The 21,740-nt window shown below is 47.2% G+C and overlaps 1 protein-coding gene across 7 annotated transcripts in view; it reads right to left on the reverse strand.

Annotated features, from left to right (window-relative positions):
• Window positions 1-19: 19 nt before the first annotated feature.
• The window catches only part of nav1b (neuron navigator 1b), an 84,574-nt gene continuing 62,853 nt past the window's right edge, over window positions 20-21,740 (reverse strand). The window contains exons 11-31 of one of the 7 annotated variants that reach the window (XR_004762050.1): window positions 21,315-21,367; window positions 20,444-20,467; window positions 19,187-19,264; window positions 16,527-16,538; window positions 15,664-15,747; window positions 14,700-14,817; window positions 13,360-13,481; window positions 12,836-13,020; window positions 12,133-12,295; window positions 11,617-11,803; window positions 10,979-11,076; window positions 10,630-10,725; window positions 10,367-10,535; window positions 8,615-8,850; window positions 8,147-8,301; window positions 7,982-8,053; window positions 7,365-7,561; window positions 6,912-7,030; window positions 6,292-6,489; window positions 854-5,707; window positions 20-801 (exon numbers count right to left, since the gene is read on the reverse strand). Coding sequence is in view for 6 of the 7 variants with exons in the window: in XM_035389065.1 (XP_035244956.1) it covers window positions 5,612-5,707; window positions 6,292-6,489; window positions 6,912-7,030; window positions 7,365-7,561; window positions 7,982-8,053; window positions 8,147-8,301; window positions 8,615-8,850; window positions 10,367-10,535; window positions 10,630-10,725; window positions 10,979-11,076; window positions 11,617-11,803; window positions 12,133-12,295; window positions 12,836-13,020; window positions 13,360-13,481; window positions 14,700-14,817; window positions 15,664-15,747; window positions 16,527-16,538; window positions 19,187-19,264; window positions 20,444-20,467; window positions 21,315-21,367 (2,462 nt within the window). In the remaining variant the exon portion in view is untranslated. Of the gene's footprint in view, window positions 5,708-6,291; window positions 6,490-6,911; window positions 7,031-7,364; window positions 7,562-7,981; window positions 8,054-8,146; window positions 8,302-8,614; window positions 8,851-10,366; window positions 10,536-10,629; window positions 10,726-10,978; window positions 11,077-11,616; window positions 11,804-12,132; window positions 12,296-12,835; window positions 13,021-13,359; window positions 13,482-14,699; window positions 14,818-15,663; window positions 15,748-16,526; window positions 16,539-19,186; window positions 19,265-20,443; window positions 20,468-21,314; window positions 21,368-21,740 lie in introns of all 7 variants that reach the window. The other 6 variants (XM_035389059.1, XM_035389064.1, XM_035389065.1 and 3 more) reach the window with 6 other exon arrangements.

Genomic DNA, 21,740 nt, shown 5'->3' on the forward strand with positions numbered 1-21,740 from the left:
AATAATGATGGGGATTCGGTTACCGTATGGTATGACTTTATTGAGACAAATTAACATATTTAGACAGATGGATGTGTGATCTTAAAAACAGGCCATTGTATTATCCCCGAAGCAAGGGGCCCCACCGACATAAAGCAAAGGCTTCACTAAGCCTTTACTGCCAGATGCCTTTTACATTTTCTTTTCTCCTTAAATGATTGTTGTCGCAGATGAGTTGAATATTTACACAGTTTACAATTATATTGTCCTGTACAAAATAGAATGAAAGGTTTAAAACAAGCATGACTTATTTTAAAAAGAAGGGGAAAAAAAATCAATGATAGAAATACCCACTTCCCACCCAAAAAAAGAATGAAAAAATAAAGAGAATCCAGTTCAATTAAAGGCTTTGCAAACACACCAACATGACATGCATTTACAACATTTAGAATTCCATCAAATTTGCACGTCAGTTACGTTAGATACCATCATTACACTTTTAAAAAGAAAAAAATTAAGAACAAGCTTTGCAAGATTGTGTAACTATTCAGCAACCCTTACTGGCCCCAGGGTGAGAAAACATTAAATAAACACCAAATTCAGACTTTATTCCCTTTAAATCCCCCTGAAGATTTAGGGAAATAACTGAGAATTCCCTCAAGGGGTGCCAAGTCCTTGTCACAACACACATTTGGTTTTCAGAGACACCCACTGACTCCCTGTTACTATGTAATGCATAAAGCAGGGGTTGCTTTCAGCTGACAGGAACCTCCATTGTAAGGACCATGCTCCTGATGTGGAGTGTGTTTGTGTTACAGGAACCTCCAATGTAAGGACCATGCTCCTGATTGAAGTGTGTTTGTGTTACAGGAACCTCCATTGTAAGGACCATGCTCCTGATGTGAAGTGTGTGTGTGTGTGTGTGTGTGTGTGTTAAAGGTAAATAAGATGATCACTCATTGATTTTACCATTTAACACACTTAATTACCATTAGGTTGACTTGGCTTGTTTCCTGTTGGACATGCAAGTAACGTTACCTCTAACTGTCCAGCTAAGCTACATTAGGCGGGGTATTCGGGGTGAGTGGGCAGGTTTGAAGAAGGAGTTGGAGACTCCTTTGATTGCAAACACAAGACCACAGCAAGACCACTACAAAAATCCTGCACTGTGTGGCTTTAAAACAGGATTAGGTGAGTGGGGCACACTGGAGTACCCCCATAAGTACGGTGATGCCTCAGTTCACGTCACGTTAAATGCCAAACACCCAAAAGTATTCAAATCAACAAGTCACCTCATTAACCGTTGTATAAAAAATTCTAATGCCTCACCACACTTCTCAATTGCGCACCCAAACGGCATCAGATGGGGGACAACCCCTTCACTGGCGGACAGAGTCCGAAGTCGGAATCTCAAAGTTCCACTCAGATGTGGCGAATTAAGGCCCGCAGGGTCCAAGACACTAGCTTCTGAATCCAACACAGGTGAAATTCACGTCACACTGAGGCTCGATACGGCTGCAACCGATCTACCGCACGCACCACCCACCGCAATAACAATAACCTCACACAACTACGGAAAACACTCATCTAAACGGAGCTACAACCCTGGATGGATACAGACGCACCAGCTCCATCTGCTCGGTGAATTCAGGTTTTCAAAGAGTGTGCCGTTTGAGTTGGCATTTTCCGCATCCCAAAAAGCCAGTACAAGTTGCTGAATAGTTTCCTCTTACACAGACAGATGCTCTAGCACAGTACTGTACACACAGAACACAGGCACAACAGCTTGTGGGCTTTCGCACGGAAAGGGGCCAATTCGTAAAGATAGGGCTGCTGGCTCCAGCATGCTCACAAAGACGGAAGGTTGTGAAGCCCGGGTTCTCAATTGTTTTCAGTATTCCATTGTGCATTTCTCCTCCCCCCCCCCCAGTCAAATTCCTACAAACATTTTACATCAGGAATCAAGGTTTCTTTTACAGAACTGTCCAGTCATCTCAGTAAAACCTTACTTAGGTGAGCATAAAAGCTTCAGAATGAAAGCATCATCCCTCCTTCTTTGAGATATGCACCAATTAAATCTCTGCATTTTGGTCAAATCTGTCACATTTTCATACACATGGATGGACCCATCCAAAAAAAAAAAAAAAAAAAAAAAGATTACTCTCATTAATTCACAGGGGTGTAGTTTACAGTTTCCGAAACTTATTAGGACAATAATAGCTTTTGTTACATGCATACCTCCCAAAACTAACTGCAAGGTCATAATTCCAAGTCCAAGCTTGCAAAGTACAGCAAAGGATCAGTTTCAACACTTTGATGCAAAAGTGGTGCACATAACACAGAAGTATTACAAAGTTTACAGGAAAAAAAATTGTTTTGGTGATTGTAGATTCTGAAAAAGTAATTTAATAAACAATAAATTATTAATAATAATTTATTGTTTATGGCAGCCATTTTGTACTAAATGTATTGAATGTACAACAGACATGGAGTGGTAATTTGCTTCTTCTTTAAGTTAAAATTGAGAGTTAATCTTCTTTCAGATGCAGTTTGAATTTTAGAATTGTGATAAGTAAGGAATATTAAACTCCTTTGTGTTTAAGTTATGAACAAAGTGGTGCGGCATTCATATATACAGATGGCATTGTTTATAAGAAAGCATTGCTATTAAGACCTCAGAAATAAGATATAAAACTGGTTCTTATATTGTAATCTCAGAGGATTATTTGACAATGATATGAAGAGTGGAGAGAGAGTTGGCATGTATTCCTGTGAGATGGATATTCCGAAACACAGTTTGAGATGTTTTTTGTTGTTTTTTGTTGTTTTTTTTTTTTTTAACACATCGTTTCCCCACCCGATCCCTCTGTACAAAGATTTTCATGCAGCTTAAATGTACAACTTCTGAAATGTTTTATTTTCACACTATTTAACGGGAGCGAGCTGGTCTGTGGTTGTGCCTTTGGAACTGGGATTTTGCCTTGTTGGTGCAGTACAAGCAGTACGAGAAATTCATCTCTCCGATGCATCATATTATAGGATACGGTGGAACTTGCTCTTCTAAAGCCTTATTAAATGGCTCACATGGCAAATGCTTTTCTTATTTCTTCGCAGGCATTCTGTTCTGAAACTGTGTCTGCATTACGCACGATGGGTCTTCGGGCTGACCTGACGAAATTTCACAGAATCACCGGTGACATGCCAGTTAGTAATTGTTGTTTTGTTGCCAATTAAAAAAAATTAAAAAAAAAGAAACTGTGTGCAACCAGCGGACACTAAAAATACAGTCATCTGCGTAGTTCTTAACATTTGTGGGGTTCATTCAAAAGGCCAAAAAAAAAAGAAACCAGAAGACTACCCGTTAAATCTATTAGGATGTAGCACCATTAGCAGCTAGATGTTGGTGTATGGCTGAATATTAAGGGCTACATTCCCAAATCTCAACCCAGGGCCCAATGAACTGAAATCTTCTTGAAACACAGGAACTGTGTCCCGTCAATCAGAAATATTGTTATATTGTCAGTAATATTCTGTTACCTCAACACTTGCACTGACTGCGCATGTGGATGAGGCCAGCTCTTTAAAGGAACCATCGCGGGGAAAGTCTGATAGCACCAAATTCATACAAAGGCTGTGCTCTCAGGATTTAAAAAAAAAAAAAGAAACAAAATATGATATTGTGTCAAGGCATTGCACTCGAGCAAGTGTTACATTTACATTCCTTTTAACCCTATTTAAACACGATCTTATTACGTAGCCACTACATCAGAATGCAGCTCAATTATTTGGTTCAGCATAAGAGATATTTGCACCTTTAAATTAGTTGGTATTAATAATAGTGCCAGCCAGTGCTCAAATGCAGGTCCTCTATGCGTCAATAATCCCTTCCATGGTAAACAGTCGATATGAACATATGGCGCACTTCAGACAAACGCTCAAAATGGACCAGTCTGCATACGACAGGTCCTTTCGTCCAGGTGATTTAAGTGACTACGGCCCAATGAACCATTCCATGACCTCTGTTGAAATTTGCCGGGAAAATTAAAGATTTAATTGAGAGGCAGAATATCACTTCTTTACTCATTAGCTTATTTGTCAGACCGGTAAAAATCGGTAAAGTCAAATTTGATTTAATGTTGATTAGACAAGCGTTTGTGTGACGTTACGCTGATAGTCATCTCAGGAAATCGGTCGGTTATAATGAAATTCAAGTTTGTCCTTATTTGCGGCATTTCTCTAAACTGACAACAGTTTAAAAAAAAAAAAATAGCACATGTGGTATCTTAAGTTTAAATGAAACCATGGGAATTTCAGTCATGGCCATTCGAATGAGTTGTATTCTTTAGCACTGGTGAAGAGAAGTATGCTTGCAGACAATGGCAATGAGTACATCAAGTACTTCAAATTGTAAAGAAAAGAAAGAGAAGCAAAGACTTGCATGTGTAAAAGGCTTGCATACTGCCCCCTGCAGGATGAGTTTAAAATAATCAATATTTTTGGTCTGACATTTTTGATTTCGTGAATTTACCCTCACGTCCTGTAGGAATCCCTTATTGATTAACTAAAGAAAGGAAAATCAGTTAACTAGTGCATCTTAACTAGAAACAGATAACACTTCAGTTACGTAATAAGCAAACTAAAATGCTGTATGGCTATCTCTGAATCATTTGCAAACTGAAGACGTCAAATCTGCACATGCCATATGCCATACCCTAAATCATAACAGTAAAGGATATGTTTCTATCGAACCTGAAAATGTACAACTTTGACGTCATTCAATCCTATGAGATATTGTAGTGAGGAGACAGATTAAGGCATTTGTTTGAGCACCATGGTTCATAAAGAGCATTGATTAAAAATTGCATACGGTTTGGTTGGGCCATGCCTTATAGCCCTTATAATAGGACCCCATAAGACAGCAGTGGGTCGTTCCGCATGAGAGGAACACAATGCGGTCACTTCCACCTTACTCTGAAGATTTTATATGTCAAGACCGCAGTTTAACACAGGCTGTTTTGTTTGTCTTTTCCATCTTATCCATGGCCTCACCGTTTTAAAAGTAGGAGCAGCACAGTTTTTAGATTCAAGTCCGATAACCATTGTGGATACTTGCCGTCTATTTTGCCCTTGCCATATATGTGCTTTTTACATGTCTCTGCTGTTGTCTCCACCCACAAATTGTGGTGTCCAATCACGTGTTAGAATACGGTCTCATTACCAATTTTCCTATTTCCATGAGTGGCACGTAGGGAAGTAGTTCAATAGCAGAGGTTTCGAAATCAGCAAAGTTACTATCTAAAGTAAAAAATTAAAAATTAAAAAGGCTATTATTTTGATGACTGAGAAAATTAACAAACGTGGCATAAAATCAAAACTTTTCATTTTAAATTTGTTGTGATGGTAGCCATGCATCGGTAGATTTAGTATAATTAATAATGACAGTTTGTTCCCTTAAATTCACAGGTGGAGTTTTCTTTAGTAGTACCTTCTTAAGGTACAGATCAAGTCGTCTGAAAGTTAGTTTGCTCTTTAAAAACCACATAATACCAAACTTCAAAGCTGACACGGATCACAAATACAATGTACAGCTATCCAAAGTGCTCAGTCTGCCTCTCCAGCTTCCTGCCGAAGCTCAGAGCGTGGGCTTGAGATTCAGGTCCGTCACCGTTTCCCTGTCTGGAGACTCTATAACATTAGCCGCCTCCTGCAACTTCAACAGCATAGCCATCTGCGACGGAGAGGGGGATGTGAGGAGGGGAGTGTGAAAGAGGGGCAGAGAGTGAGGGAGGGGGCAGAAAGAGAGAGTGTGAGGGCAGAAAGAGGGAGGGGGCATAAAGTGAGGGAGGGAGTAGAAAGAGGGATGAGGGGCAAAAAGAGAGAGAGAGAGAAGGGGCAGAAAGTGAAGGAGAGAAGGACAGAAAGAGAGAGGTGGGGACAAAGTGTGGGATTGATGGTGGGGGAGAAAGAGAAAATGTGGAACAAAACACTTTTACCAAAATTACGTGTGTCTCCTGATAACTGAACATACTCAAAGCCTTTACACTGTTAACAATGGAGTTAACACTTAGAAGTGTTCAGACTCATCAGGAAATATGACTATCATCAAGTAGCTATGGCTATCATTTGCTCAATATAAATACACACATATATTAATGCCATTTTGTGTGTTTCAGGTTATTTTAAACCCCAGCAAAGTCTACATCAGACGATGATGACACAACCAAGGGATACAACATTACTATGATTACAGTAAGATCTCCCAACGACTCCTAGGGCAAAAAGGGGTGACTCAGGGGTGATACAGCGACTCACCAATGGGTCAGACTCCAAGGAGCTGGGCGGAGTCTCCTTGCTGGGCCTCTCTTCAATGGGTTGCCCTGGGCTACCGGGACCTGTGCTGGGCGGGGGGAGGTGGAAGAGTTTGGCCTGGTCCTGCTGAGCTGAAGGCCAGGGTAAGGTACCCCTCACCCACTCAACGGGGTCCTCCCACGCCACCTTCTGGCCATGGACCTACAACACAAGAGTCAAAGCAAAGATACAGGTAGTTATGGACCACAGGACCTCCATAACTCTACACTGTAGCACAAGCGCCAAAGCAAAGATACAGGCAACTACAGGCAGCTATGGACCACAAGATAACCATGACAGTACACTGCCTCCTCAACCATCGGGCCCTTCCAAAGTGACCGAGCACAGGGCCCAACCCTGATCTGTAGGTTTTCGTTTGAACCCTAATGTGGCACATCTGATTCTACCAATTAGCAACTCAAAGACATCTCCAGGTGTTGAATGAGGTGAACTTTTTTAGGGTTGGAGTGAAAACCTGAAGGACAGTAGATCTAGAAGAAGAGTGTTGGGTAGCCCTGACCAAGCAGGTTCTCTGAAAAGACACTCGACATTGCATTTCTTAACATGGAGGTCATGTCTCTCACCTTGATGCCATCCTTGGCACCCTCCTGCAGGTAAGGGATGATGGAATGGTTCCATAGGTCGATGAACCAGGAGCGGAATTCCTCAACAGTGACTGGACAGGACAGGAAAAAGCAAGGTCCTGCATAGAGACATGCATAAGACAGACACACAGGCATACACACACATCTGGTTACTAGAGAGGATGAGAACATCGGCTATAAACCCACTTCCACAAGTACATCAATATGAGCCCACTGACATACCCAAACATCTAGTATAGTCACAAGCATGAACAAATTAATCAACTGACAGCCCCATTTTAAACCACGATCATCAAATCCACTCCAGAAAACTGGGAGCAGTATCTTGCCAGCTTGCATAAGAATAACGGAAACTTCAATCTTGCCCCACAGACCCAGGCGCCCCAAACAAAGCGTCCCCTGTGTAGTCAGAATGTGTGAAGGCTAGTGTACCAATGAGGAAGTCTGAGGTGCTGTGCTTCTCCAGAAAGGTGTGAAGGTGGTACCACAGTTTTGGAACCCAGTCCAGAACCCTCAGAAGGTTATCGTTGCTCACGCTCCCCTCGTTTTCGGCCTCCATCAGTTTCCTGTGTAGGTACCGGACCAGGAAACCATTGGCAGGCTCCACGTTATTGGAGAAGGTCACCATCCTTGAGTTAAAATGATAGGACAGGGTCATGAAACATCCAGTACATGGTGTGCTCATATAACCCGTAGTGCCCTCATACAACAGCTTGTGAACAATATTTAACTTCAAGGTCAAACTGATGTTCTTATCCAGAACAACTTACTACATTCTTTTACATCCATTTTTCCATTACAATCTATTTTTACCATTTGTACAGCTGGATATTTTACTGAAGCAATTCAGCTTAAGTGCCTTGATCAAGGTTACAACAGCAGTGTGTGTGCTTCGCCTGGGAATGCATCCTACAACCATGGTGTTACAAGCTCATTTCCCTAACAACTCTGTTGACAACTGGGGATAAGGAGAACAGATTGACCCTCTTGCTTCTCGTTTCTTACTGGTTTAATTGAGCATTTCTTACTTTCACGGTTTAGACTCCCACCTGAAGCTGAGGTGTAGGCCATGGTTCGGCGTCATCTTTACGGGCTGATTGGTTGTACCAATGATGTATGGGCTGAAAAGAGGAAGCCATGCAGCAGACATTTTTAGAACCAAAGCCAGCGGTACCACAACCACAACAGACTCACACATATAACCTCCAGCTCACCATTTGTGGTATTTGCAGGTAAGGGCACCATTGACCAGTTCACTGATTGAGGACGCGTCACTTATGTCATCCAGGATGACAACCAATGGGATGTCTCCAGTGCTGGTCTCTCGGTCAATCTGATTGGCCAGGTTTGACAGATACAGCTGAAGATCCTGAAAGCAGAAGAAACACAGCAACAAAATGGATAAACCAGACACCACCTCTAAATGAAATGTAACAAAATTTATTTAACTCCACGATGAGAGCTCACCCTTCAAAGGGATACCAATAAACATAGTAATTGTGCCAAAATCTGTTTTCCCAAGCCCAGAAAATGCCAAAAAATGAATAACGAAATACATTTCAGACCCTTGCAGGCCCAGGAATCTTTAAGCTCCATGAGACCCCTGGGTCTAGACTTTGGCGGCCTGACCTTGCAGGACTGGCGGTGCATGTTGAAGGTGATGGCGGTACCCTAACACTCACCTTGCAGGACTGGCGGTGCATGTTGAAGGTGGCGGCCACGCCCGGGGCCGCCTCGCGCCCGCTGCGCTCCACCAGGTACTCGGCCAGCCGGGAGGTGAGGTAGGTCTTCCCCGTGCCGCTGGGGCCCGTCAGCACCAGGCGCCGGTGCTTGAGCAGGAGGCTGATGTAGTGTTGCATCATGGGCTTGGGAATGAGCGTCTCGAACACCAGGCAGTCCACGCACTTCTCCTTCATGCCTGGATAGGGACACAGAGTAACACTACAAACCTGTCCTGCAGAGAGGACCTCACCGTTGCACCCCAACCCTGTCCTGCAGAGAGAACCTTACTGTTACACCCCAACCCTGTCCTGCAGAGAGAACCTTACTGTTACACCCCAACCCTGTCCTGCAGAGAGAACCTTACTGTTACACCCCAACCCTGTCCTGCAGAGAGAACCTTACTGTTACACCCCAACCCTGTCCTGCAGAGAGAACCTTACTGTTACACCCCAACCCTGTCCTGCAGAGAGAACCTTACTGTTACACCCCAACCCTGTCCTGCAGAGAGAACCTTACTGTTACACCCCAACCCTGTCCTGCAGAGAGAATGTTCTGCACTACTGTTTCAATACTCTGTATTACAGCATCTGCCAAGTGGTTGTAATGTACTGTTTTATCCTTTACTCACTGAAAATAGACTACTTCTCCCCACTGCACACGTGGCCACTGCTGTTTAGCAGTACAGGCATTCTGATGCAGGACCTTTGCTGACAATCGCACACTTTTTAAACAATGTGATAACATTGCTGTGGAGTGGAGCATGAGCCCAGGGTCTGGCTCCCAGCTCCCACAATTAAGCAGTTCTAGTAGGCCTCCTAAAAAATTACTACTTGCCAGAATACCAGTTTGATGACTGAAGTTAGGGGGGTGGGGAGAGTGAACCCTAGAAACATAGCGCTGTACAGCTATGATACCCGGTGCTAATTGGCTGACAGTCCGTAGTCCGTATCAGATGAACGCGAGGGGAAGCCACAGGCGGCCTGTACGCAGCAGGAGCTGCGAGTCGCGTTTGGTCGCGCTGCTCAGCTGGTTCCTTGGAGGCCACTGTCCCGTATCGCATGACGCTCGTAAACAAACTGGAGTGTGGACAGTCTGGCCTAAAAACAGACCCAGACCAACGGGATTGGGGGGGGGGGGGCTGTTCCTCCCGGCCGGTGTGACATTTCATCCCCCCGAAACCTGGGCCTGGGGCCTCTGGGGCTCATTTCTGTCTGAGAGACTGCCCATCTGTCCATCTGGGCCCGGGAACGCCAGGATTTGGGAATATCGCTCCCTTACGGACTGCCTTCGGCACGCCGCTATTCCCCATGAGCGCACCTCGAAACCCACAGATCCTGACTGCGCACACCAGCCAGACATGCACAGCGAAAAAGAGAGTACACCCCAGTGGTTTAACAGCACCCTTTATAATGACACAGTTAAACATTTGCACTCAGTAATATGGAGTGGTAGACGAATAGGTGGTAGTGTAAGGGTTAGGAGTGAGGGAACTGGGCTTGGAACTCAGAGGTTGCGGGTTTGATTCCTAAGTGTGGCACAGCAGTTGTACTCTTGAGCAAAGTATTTAACCTGAACCGTTACTGCACAATATTCAGCTGTATTAGTGGAACTGTAAGTAAAGAATGTGAGCAGTCTGAGTCACTCTGTATGAGTAAATGCAAGTCAAATTCAAGGGTAGGTGCCCGAAAAGTCTAATTTTCTGCGTGACATACCTTTTAGAGCGACAGAAACGGAGCAGGGGCTCTTGCCCAGGCAGCGGAGGAGTGTGGCCTCAGGGACCTCACCGCCCATCACTCTCTTGATGTGGTTGACGTGGTAACAGTAGATGGAGTCTACGGAGAGGACCAGGCTGGAGGTGGGGTCTACCTTAGCGATGTAGTCCTAGCGACAGGAGAGAAGAAGAACAGAGGTTCAGCGGCGTCATTTGGGGTGGAGATGCAGGAGAGCACCTGGGACGTTGGGCATGGAAGCTCACCTTGAAGACCTGGCTGATGGCTGTGTCTAGCGTGGCCCAGTCTGTCCTTCCATTCATCCTCACCCATCCAATGAAGAACTCCAGCTGCTTCACCTCCTGCAGCGCGTCAGGCATCAAACAGGGAGAACACCAGCGAAAGACAAGAGACGAGTGAATTACTCAGATCTGTACACTTCTAACAGGAGGGACTGGGTGCTTTACAGCAGTACTTGAGATTCACAATGAACAGGACCTCACAAGAAACAAAGCTGTACAGAGACCAGCATCTAGTATGCAAGACTTAAAGTCCAGACTAGTGCCTCGCAAAGGCCCGTGCTACGAGTTTGACATCTTTGAACGAGACACTCACATCTTTGAAAACCCGCTGGTCGCCCAGACGGACCACCACGCGGAGGCGGACATCGTCTCTGTGAGCCGGGTGGCTCACGGCTTCCATGGGGGTTACGTCTGCGGGGGAGGGAGGGAGGGAGGGAGGGAGGGAGAACGAGTTTTAATGCACTGTGAAATGAAACACCAGTGATCACACAACAAAAATCCTGCTTCTTACAAATGAGGTACTTGAGCAAACGGCGAGTGGCACACCCTCGACCAAAGCCTTCAATCAGTAACGCAAAGAGAATGTGTGAGGTGAGTCATGTAATTTGCACAGCTGTGGAGAGTAATTTAAACTGGTTGTAAATCCATTCACTACTCACTACAGCATACATTCTTTGTGTATTTTTGTTGGAAGAGTCATAATCTATATATCAGTGTGTAATATTTTGGGGTTGAAGCACCTGCTACACCACAACCCTTGCTGCATCCCCCACCTCCCCACACCTGAGCACAGGTGAGCAGCCTTACCTGAGCCCAGATGAGCAGCCTTACCTGAGCCCAGATGAGCAGCCTTACCTGAGCCCAGGTGAGCAGACTCACCTGAGCCCAGGTGAGCAGACTCACCTGAGCCCAGGTGAGCAGACTCACCTGAGCCCAGGTGAGCAGCCTTACCTGGATCCTTGCCCTCATTCAGGCTCAGGCTGAAGGACTTGGTAAGGGACATGGCTGCAGAAAGCCGGGGTGAGGAGGTCAGCAGAGGGGTCAGGCCAGAGGCGTGGCTTTGAGAGCTGGAGGCGGGGCCGGGGGCGGGACTACCCTTCAGTTGGTCATTCTCCGCCTTCAGATTCTCCACGGTCATCTGCGGACAGCAGAGAGGCCAGAGGGGAGGGGTTACGAGCACGCTTGAGTATGCTTGGGCGATATACTACAAACTCCCTGTCTGCTAACAGGAAGAAACTTGGAGTAGAGGTTTTCACTCCAACCCTAACAAAGCACAGCTCATTCAACAGCTAGAGATCTCATTAAACTGCTAATTAGTAGAATCAGGTGTGCCAAATTAGGGTTGAAATGAAAACCTGAAGGACGGCAGATCTCCAGTAGCAGGGTTGGGAACCAGAGCAGTGTATAAATGCCAATGACAGTGTGTAACACTGATCCGAGATCAGTTTTCTGGGCCCGTCCACACACCTGCATGCTGTTCATGGCCTCCTGCAGCTGCTCAAGCTGGTGGGCGGAGCTCAGGGCCTCCAGGCGGATGTCCGTCAGCTTCCGTTCCTTCTCCCAGAGCTCGGAGCGGAGGTCCGACACCACCTTCTCATCGTTCTCCGCCTCCTCGGCGCCCTCGAATATCCTGCGGGGCAGAGCAGGCCTGTGACTGGCTAACCCAGTCTGATGAAGTACGTTTCCATAGCGACAGGAAAAGTGAAGCTTTATGGCCTCTGTAGAGGGGGGGGGGGCTACCATGCAGCGATAATTGGTCAATTACAGGCTCGCTGGAGCCAATCGAAAGATTTTGCCCTCCACGGCAGAACGCTTCCACTGGTTCAAATGTGTGAATCACTACTGACAGCTCTGCAGAATTTGGGGTCTGTGGGGCATCACTCACCCCATTGCCACCTGTGCAGCAGTGCAGTGTGGTATAATATTTTTGGGAACAGGGCCTATAACTCAGAGGTTGTGGGTTCGATCGCCAGTTGGGGAGCTGCCCTTGTGCCCTTGAGCAAGGCTCTCAACCTGAACCACTTCAGTAAAAACACCCAGCTGTACAAACGGATGGTATGCAAAGACTGTAATCTGTGCCCATCGCTCTGGCTAAGAGAGTCCTGCTGACAGGCTAAATGTGAACGCTCCCGTTCCAAACCTAAGGAAGTCCTCCGCAAGGGGAACTTACACAGAGGACGAGGCAGAGGTGGGGGACCTCAGGGACGAGGGGGGGTTTTCCCCTCCGTCGTGGGACAGTTTTGGGGAAGAGGGGGCGGAGGAGTCGGGCGTGGCGATCTCCTCGATGTCCGAGTATGAGGTGCCCGACTTGGGGCCCTTCTTGATGCTGAAGGCCTTGTTGAAGGAGCTTCTCAGCTGAGGAGAGAGAGAGAGAGAGAGAGAGAGAGAGAGAGAAAAGAAGAGAGGAAGAGGAGGGAGATGTAAAGGAAGCCCGTACTTTGAGAGACGATGCATCCGGAACCAGAGGAGAGGAGGCACTACAGGGACGTTGCAACTGCACAGATCAACCCTGTGATTTAGAAATGAATTCTGTTCCTGAAGGAATCCTGCTGAGGTGAACCTCAGCTGTGGACTAAAGGCAGTCTGGACCAATTAAACCAGCATGCTGGTGCCTGCTTTGATATAGATGCAGAGTGTGAGTACTTGGGGGACATTTCCCTTTTAAGGCCGAGCCAGCGCCTCCTCTCCTCTCACCCAGCTCTTCTTCTTCCTCTTCTTGGCGTCGGCGTCCTTGCAGCTGCCCACGCTGGAGAGGCTGGTGATGCTGTTCAGGCTGGAGATGCTCTCTGAGGAGTTCTGCCTCTTTATCCGCAGATCTGCGAGAGAGGGAGAGAGAGGGAGAGGGGGGGAGAGAGTCGGGGGAGGGGAAGAGAGAGAGGGGGGAGAGGGAGAACGAGGGAGGGGAGGGGGGAAAGAGAGAGAGCAAGGGAGAGGGAGAGAGAGAGTGGGGGGGAGGGGGTGAGGGAGAGAGAGAGAGAGAGAGAAAGAGGGGGACAGGGAGAGAGAGAGGAGCACAGAGAAAGAGGGGGAGAGAGAGGGAGCAGGAGAGAGAGATTGGCAAACTCAAACAAAAAAATCAAAGCAAATTGGCATGTAATTTGGCCCAAAACCGAGATTACACTGCGGCAGACTCTGAAACACAGTGTAAAATCATCATTGACAAAGTACAGACTCAGTGAGCACAGCCTGGCAAAAGAGACAGGCCGACACAGGCAGACCTGTCTGCCCAGGGAGGAGAGGCTGTGCTCCCACTGCAACAAAGAGCAGGTAGAGACAGAGCTGCACTTTACTAATTGTGAGAAATATAGAAAAATTAGAGAACATTTCTTCTCAAAATTCACAAAACAAGTCCCAAACTTCCCAAACCTACCTGAATCACATAAAATTCAAATTCTCCTGGGAGAGGAAAGGTGCGGCCAAAATTTAACTGCACGACACATAGCTACCTGCCACAGCCTGAGGGACAGTTGTGAGACCCTTAATGTTACGAAATTCTAATGAATGGTCATTTGTTGTTTTATTAATATTATTCTTAAGCTCATGTATTTGTGTTAATGTGTTTATAATTGATGCCATTACACTGTATGAGATAAAGGGAGAGGGAGGTAGAGAGAGGCAGAGAAATAGGAGGAGAGAGAGAGAGCGAGCATGTGTTAAAGCATGTATTGGGATCATAACATCATTCTGAGTCAGGGAGAGTTCAGAGCTGTGTGCGCAGAGGTCAGCGCAGAACGGGAGGAGCAGCCAACACACCGGTCAGCACATTACTCCCACTGTCATTGGCAGGAACATCCACAAGCACATGCTCTGCGCTCTCATTGGCAGGCACATCCACAAGCACATGCCCTCCGCTGTCATTGGTAGGAAAACCAAGGACAAAGTTTCGAAACAGCAAAGCTATAAAGCATGTCGGCAGTTCAGTATGTAATCGGCTTAAAACCACCTTACAAATGAAATATGAAGTATTTCTCAAAGAGATTTGGTATTACCTGTGCATGGGTTGCCATTTGGTTCATTGTGAGGCCCTGACCCACCTGCACTTTTGGGGGTGAGGTCAGCGGTGCTGAGCGCCCCATGGATGATCGTCTGGGCCTCCGTGTTTTTGGTCTTCAGGACCTCGATGGTCTCCCTCAGGTCCAACAGTTCAGTGTCCTGTAAGCACCAGCCTCATCAGAACACAAGTTTAATCTGAGGACCAACAGCTCAGTGTCCTGCAAGCACCAGCCTCATCAGAACACAAGTTTAATCTGAGGACCAACAGCTCAGTGTCCTGTAAGCACCAGCCTCATCAGAACACATCCTTCATCTGGACTTTACTACAGTCCTCCCTGATGCACTAGAGTCACGCATGGCTTTCCAAACACTACGCTGTAACACAGTGGTATGAGTCAGGCTGTGACACGGCGGTATGAGTCAGGCTGTGACACAGCGGTATGAGTCAGGCTGTGACACGGCGGTATGAGTCAGGCTGTGACACGGCGGTATGAGTCAGGCTGTGACACGGCGGTATGAGTCAGGCTGTGACACGGCGGTATGAGTCAGGCTGTGACATAGCGGTATGAGTCAGGCTGTGACACGGCGGTATGAGTCAGGCTGTGACACGGCGGTATGTGTCTGGCTGTGACATAGCGGTATGAGTCAGGCTGTGACACAGTGGTATGAGTCAGGCTGTGACATAGCGGTATGTGTCTGGCTGTGACATAGCGGTATGAGTCAGGCTGTGACATGGCGGTATGTGTTTGACTGTGACATGGCGGTATGTGTTTGGCTGTGACATAGCGGTATGAGTCAGGCTGTGACATGGCGGTATGTGTTTGACTGTGACATGGCGGTATGAGTCAGGCTGTGACATAGCGGTGTGAGTCAGGCTGTGACATAGCGGTATGAGTCAGGCTGTGACATGGCGGTATGTGTTTGACTGTGACATGGCGGTATGTGTTTGGCTGTGACATAGCGGTATGAGTCAGGCTGTGACATGGCAGTACGCGTGGGGCCTACCTTCTGATCGGCAGTGACGGACAAGGACTGCAGCCGTGATGTCATGAGGGCCAGGCTCTGCTCGAATGCAGCCACCAGGTTGGCCTGTGCACAGAAGCAGGAGAGAGAGAGAGAGAGAGAGAGAGAGAGAGAGAGAGAGGAGTTTCTCAGTGTAGAAATAAAAAAGAAGAAACGTCAGGGCCACATCACTGCACGGCAAACACTCCCTTCCTTTCCAATCACCGTGCGAGCAGCGGTAGAGAAGGTCAGGAGGAGGAAGGAGGGGAGAAATGAGCAGCGATGGATGGAAGAGCCCGTTGTGGAAAAACGGAGGAGGGGGTGGAGAGATGAGGGCAGTTTGGGATGACCACTTTGACGCTGAAAGCAGAAGGTACATGAGGTTTGGTTTCGGACGTGGGGTCTGTCAAACGAGAGGAAGTAGAATGATCGATAGGGATGATGTCTCTCAGACTGGGTCCACAGATGGCTACATGCAATCTGACGGAAACTAATGCTTTCACCTCACAGTGTAGGCTAGCGTGCTGTAATCCCTGATAATTTTACCATGTTAAAATACTGTGTTGGAGCTTATTGCAGAAAAAAAAAAAAACGTATAAACACACACACAAAGAAAAAAAAGATCCAATCCCGTACTACTGTGGGGTCTTCTGCATATTTGTTATGTGCATGTATGAGTGTAGTACGTGTGTGCATGTCTGAGTTTATTCGACTGTTACCTGATCTAAGCCCAGCCCAGTGCGAGACCTAATCTCAGCGCAGTTAAAATGACTGTAACAGCCAGGTTCTCTCAGCCTACAGCACGTCGTCAGCGAGAGGGGCGGAGTCATGCGACAAACAGGGGGCGGGGCCTGAGTCCAACGAACCTGGCCTAACTGCTACACCCAACATCAGACGGAGGTGCATCAGCGGACGGCCAGTGGAGGGGCAGCGTGTTCCGGCAGTCATTTGAAACAACAGTGAGGAGGGGAGAGATGGACAGTGTTAGGGAGGGGTGGGGGTGGGAAGGGGGGGGGGGGGGGCACACATTCACAAAACTGTCAACAACCAACCCCACACCCCCTCCTTCAAACAGACCTGGGTCCTTTTAATGAACTTACACTGAATACATACAGCATATATCAGCTACATCAGACCAAAGATTGTAATTTCACACTTGCCAATTAAATTTCAGTCATAGCACATTTCAGCAGATTGCCATTATTCTATAAAGATATTTATCTAGTCAATGTTATGGGTATAAACAATTGAACCCAGGCCTGTCAACCCCAATTTCACGGTCAGGTATCCAACACAGCACACAGAGAAGACCCCCAAATTACTCACACAGGGTGACAGGGAAAAAAGTGCAGAAGATAAGGTCAGTATCAGAGAATGGCTTTAATTAAAGGCACAATTTCAAAATCAGCATTAAACTTCACTTCACAGGTGGATGAAAAGAAATAAACTGAAAGTAAAGACGAATTCAGCTGGCTGCAGACCCTGAAATGGAATACCTCAGTAAGGCACACACTGTATATTTAAGCATTCATCTGTCCACAGGCATGCACACACACACGTACGTATGCACGCACAGACACACGCGTACGTATGCACGCACGCAAAGACACACACGTACGTATGCACGCACGCAAATACGCGCACACACACACACGCGCACACGCACGCGTGCTGGCAGGCACACGCGCACGCAGCCACACATGCGCAGACACACACGCACACACACAGAGGTATGGAGAGGGAACAAAGGTCATGAATCTCACATCATACCACTTGCTGCTAAGCTGATGAAGGAAACATGTCACCAATGTCATACGTCCATTGAGATGAAGGTGCTCTACAGTCACTCACACCACGGCCGGGGGAAAGCTGACTGCGCTGCGTCAGGCAGACTTTCAATCGCTGCAAAGCCTGCTCTGGGGCCAACTGTCATTCCAAATGGCGCGCGCGTCGACGGCGGCTCGACCGCGATGCGGGACGGTGCTCACGGTCCACGCGCCGCCGCTTTCCCACGGATGGCTGACATTCCTCTCAGCTTTCGAGCCTTTCGCCTCCCGTGTCGCCCTCCCAGGCATCCGAGAACAGGCCCTCTGGGCCGCGCGCTTGGGCCGGATCGAATGCTCGGCATGTATAAAAAACATCCGAGCCGACTACTCCCTGCCAAAGTACAGACGCATCTCCAGGGGAGAGTCTAACCTGGCGGACATAACTGCAAACGGCGAATGTTTATTTACACAACGGCCCTGCTGGTTAGAGAAGCAGCTGGCTGCAGTTTTGACCTCTAGGTAGGCCTTAACTGCTGTATCACTGAGAAAGTTCCCTAACCTGAATTCATTTAATATCAGACTACAAACATGGCTGCATCAGGAACTTAGCTCTTCGGTGGTTAACGTATATTATAATTATCATCGTTATCATTATCAATATAAAAATGCATGCCAAGCAAAAATGCATGTGGCTTGGGGACACGCACGCACACAGGCACACAGGCACACACACACACACACACACACACAACAATATACACACATAGGCCACAAATCCTGCTTAGTCCAGCCTAAAACGTGGATCACAGACATGTGACAAGTGTAAGATGATAAAACAGAGGTGTCAGGACACACATATTCGCTTTGGTAAAACAGGACTAGTTGCGTGGGGCAGCGGTTAGGGAAGGGGGATTTTAAACAGATTGCTGGGTTGTAGGTTTGATTCCCAGACACTGTTGGGTCCTTGAGTGAGCTGTCCAAGTAATATGCCTGCAGGGAATTTCCCCATCTGCTATTCTATCAACATATCTCACACATCAGATTTATGAAAACAAATTTATGAAAATGCAGAAGGTGACCTCTATATTTATTTATTTTAATTTTTTTTTTACTGATTTAATTTGAATTACTCCATCAGAGCTACAGAGTTTTCAAAATCAAAGTTTATCAAGGTTAACTGACAAGAAGCCCTGCATGCATAACCTTTAAAACACACTTTAGAGCCTGAACCTCTTCAGTACAGATGATACCTGCACGCAATACAGCAAGTCATGTAATTCACCAGAGTAAAGGACTCTGCTCAGCATATCAACAACGTAATATAATACAGGTACAAAATGGCTGCCTGGAGCCAGGAATACTGTAAACATAAGCCAGGTTTGCCTCAACTGACCCAGTGAGAGAGCTGTGTGAACTGTAGAGCATCTTATCCATCATACAGAACCAAACAATGAGGCAGATACATCTGAGAAGCGGATTTGTTTGCGGGATTAGTGATTAGGCACAGCTGCCGATCCACAACACCGTCGTTACCGCCATCCTTGATCTGAACCTCAAACACTGTTCTAATGCCGCTTGAGCCCCGCTCACAGCTGAACTGCCTACCGCTGTTTAATAGGCTTCTGATCACAAGGGCTGGATCAAATGTGACTATCCCACACAGGGACACCACCGGGGATTCTGGGCCCCATGGAAAGACGTTTTTTAGGGGGGCACAGATGCACTGCGGAGGACAACAAGGGCTGCGTCGGGACACCTACATTTTCGGACAGCTGGCACGTCAGGGTGGCCACCTTCTCCTGGGATGTCTCCAGCTCCCTCCTCAGTTTTCGGATTTGCTGAAATGAGGAGGAGCAGATCAGTCACACTGAACACCCCCCCCCCACAAAAAGTGGCCCGAATCCTGAGGACTTGTTTGTGTGGCCTACAGGTGAAGCTGAGTACTGGAGTCTGGCCTTTAGGCACCTATATTTAAATACCGGATGGGAAACTCGTGTATTACAACGTGCCTGAGTGAGATGCTATAGCACTGATACCGCTACAGATCACAAGATCATATACCTCAGTGACACACACGCACCAAGGGTAAACACTGCTGGATAAGCTGACTATTCGACAGACAGACAGAGACAGCTTTAATTAACCTAAGTAGCTGACCTGTTTTTGGCAACCGCAGAGTTTCTAAAAATGTTCTGCTTAGTAGAGGTAGTTCAGGAAATAAGTACACGCAAACTGTTTAGCACGCTGCTGCCAAATAAAATTTTAGGGTGCCAATAACATTTCAACCGTCACCTGTGCTTTTCAGGTACACCACCGACACCAGTGAACCTGGAGGGACATCCCTTACCTGACAACAGCTGAGGTAGTGACCAGCTACAGCAGGGGTGGTTAAGGAGGGCCAATGCCTGCTCCAAATTACTTAATTAGAAAATCATCAATCATTTAGAAAATTATATTTAGGCACCATTTCTAGAAAAATTCACAAATGACAGCTGAAGACTGGGTCCTGTGTCCCAACAAGAAACACTTTATCGTGCTCTAAACTAGGGTTAAAGAGGCACAAGTGTATTCAGCGAATTGCTTAATGTGTCCAGTGTAACTGGTGACAACGATACCCTGCACACACACACTGGCCCTGCAGGACCGACGCCCTGTGCTACAGTATAACTTCTCATGTCCGTACAACGTGAAGTAGTTCACATTTTGTACCCTTTCGTCTGTTGCATGTGAGGCACTCGGTACTCTGACGGTGATATCGGGTGTTTCGAGGTACACAGAGAAGGTTACTTGGAGGTTATGAGCGATGGGGGGGGGGGGGGGGAGGGGTGAATATGACAAACTCTCAAGACTCTTTAGAGTAACAGGGTGAACCGCCTTGGAGCAAAGGGATCAGAAACTGGATGAGATTGAGATGGGGGGGGGGAGGGGGTGGGTGGGAGACGGAATGAGCAGGAATGAATAAAGACCATGGTTGGAATGTGGCGAGGGGGGGAGGGGGGTGTACAGGGGGCACTTACCTCTCCTTGCATTCGTTCTTCAGCCTGACAAAGCATGAGGGACAGAGAGAGAAAGAGGATAAGCAAACCGGGGGGGGGGGGGGGGGGGGGCGAGCGAGAGGGGGAGGAGGGTGACGCAGCAGCTAAGAAGGCCGAAGGAGAGGGGGTTGGGGGGGGGGAGGGGGTGGGGGGGGGGGGAGGGGGAGGGGGAGGGGGTGGAGCTCAGGCTAAAAGGAGTCACAGGTGGGAGCTATTCCGAGCACAGCCCAAGCTGGAGTCTCACACACTTGTTGCAGCTCGTACGGGCGCAGTCACGTAAAATGACCTTCCCCCACCCAAACCCAATCCGGGTTTACCCGCGGGGCAGCTGGACGTTCTCAGGGGGGCTATCAGAGTGACTGTTACTGTAAGTCACGCCCTGTTTTCCACACCCTGTCCTTACAGACCTTTTTCCCCCCACACCTCTGAACTATTCATCGCTGATCTTACTCTGATCGATTATGACCGTTTTGTGTGAGGATTTATTTGTGAATGACAGTTGGTTATGCCATGTCAGAAAGCAAAAAGTACAAACGATCAAATGAATGATTTAAGAAAACTGTGTGTGTGTGTGTGTGTGTGTGTCTGTGCGTACTTGGATATGTCTGGAGTTCAACTGTAACTTCAGAAGCGTCTCAACAACTCAAGGATTATGTACACATCTACTGAAGGAGAGAGTTTACAGGATCTGGATGGGATATGTACACATGTACTGGCTGTGTGCCTCAGGCTTGTGGTGCAGTAATTAGACAGAGCAGTCAGGCACGTTGGAGACACACCCCCAGCACTCTCCTGGTGCGTGCAGCGGAACTTTCCGGACTCAGTTCTGCTACAGGCCGCAGCTCTTACTCACCGAGGAGTAGCTGGACGAAGCACTGGACGCCAGGGACAGGACTGAACCGTGGACTGCATCAGACAAAGAGGAAGACCGAGAGAGAGAGAGAGAGAGATGGAGAGATAGAAAGTGGTGGAACAAAAAGAGCACGTTAATAAATTTAATATTTTAAAAGTGCCTACTCCGACTGTTGAGAGGAAGTGTGAACTTCTGTGCACACCGTTCCACTGCTATGCACCTATGCTTCCTCTCAATCCCAAAACAAAGCAAAAAATGTTTTTCCACACAGTCAATTTTCTATAATCTTCCAAATCCCCCACTGCACTTTAGATATTTTCCGTAACCAATTTCAGGCACAGTTTGCAATCGGTACTGAACAACTGCTACATGTGTATGACCCCAGCAGCCCTGAGAATGTGTGAGCGTAGACAGAGATAATGTAAA

The sequence above is a fragment of the Anguilla anguilla genome, chromosome 13, assembly GCF_013347855.1.
Source record: "Anguilla anguilla isolate fAngAng1 chromosome 13, fAngAng1.pri, whole genome shotgun sequence".
NCBI lineage: Eukaryota > Metazoa > Chordata > Actinopteri > Anguilliformes > Anguillidae > Anguilla > Anguilla anguilla.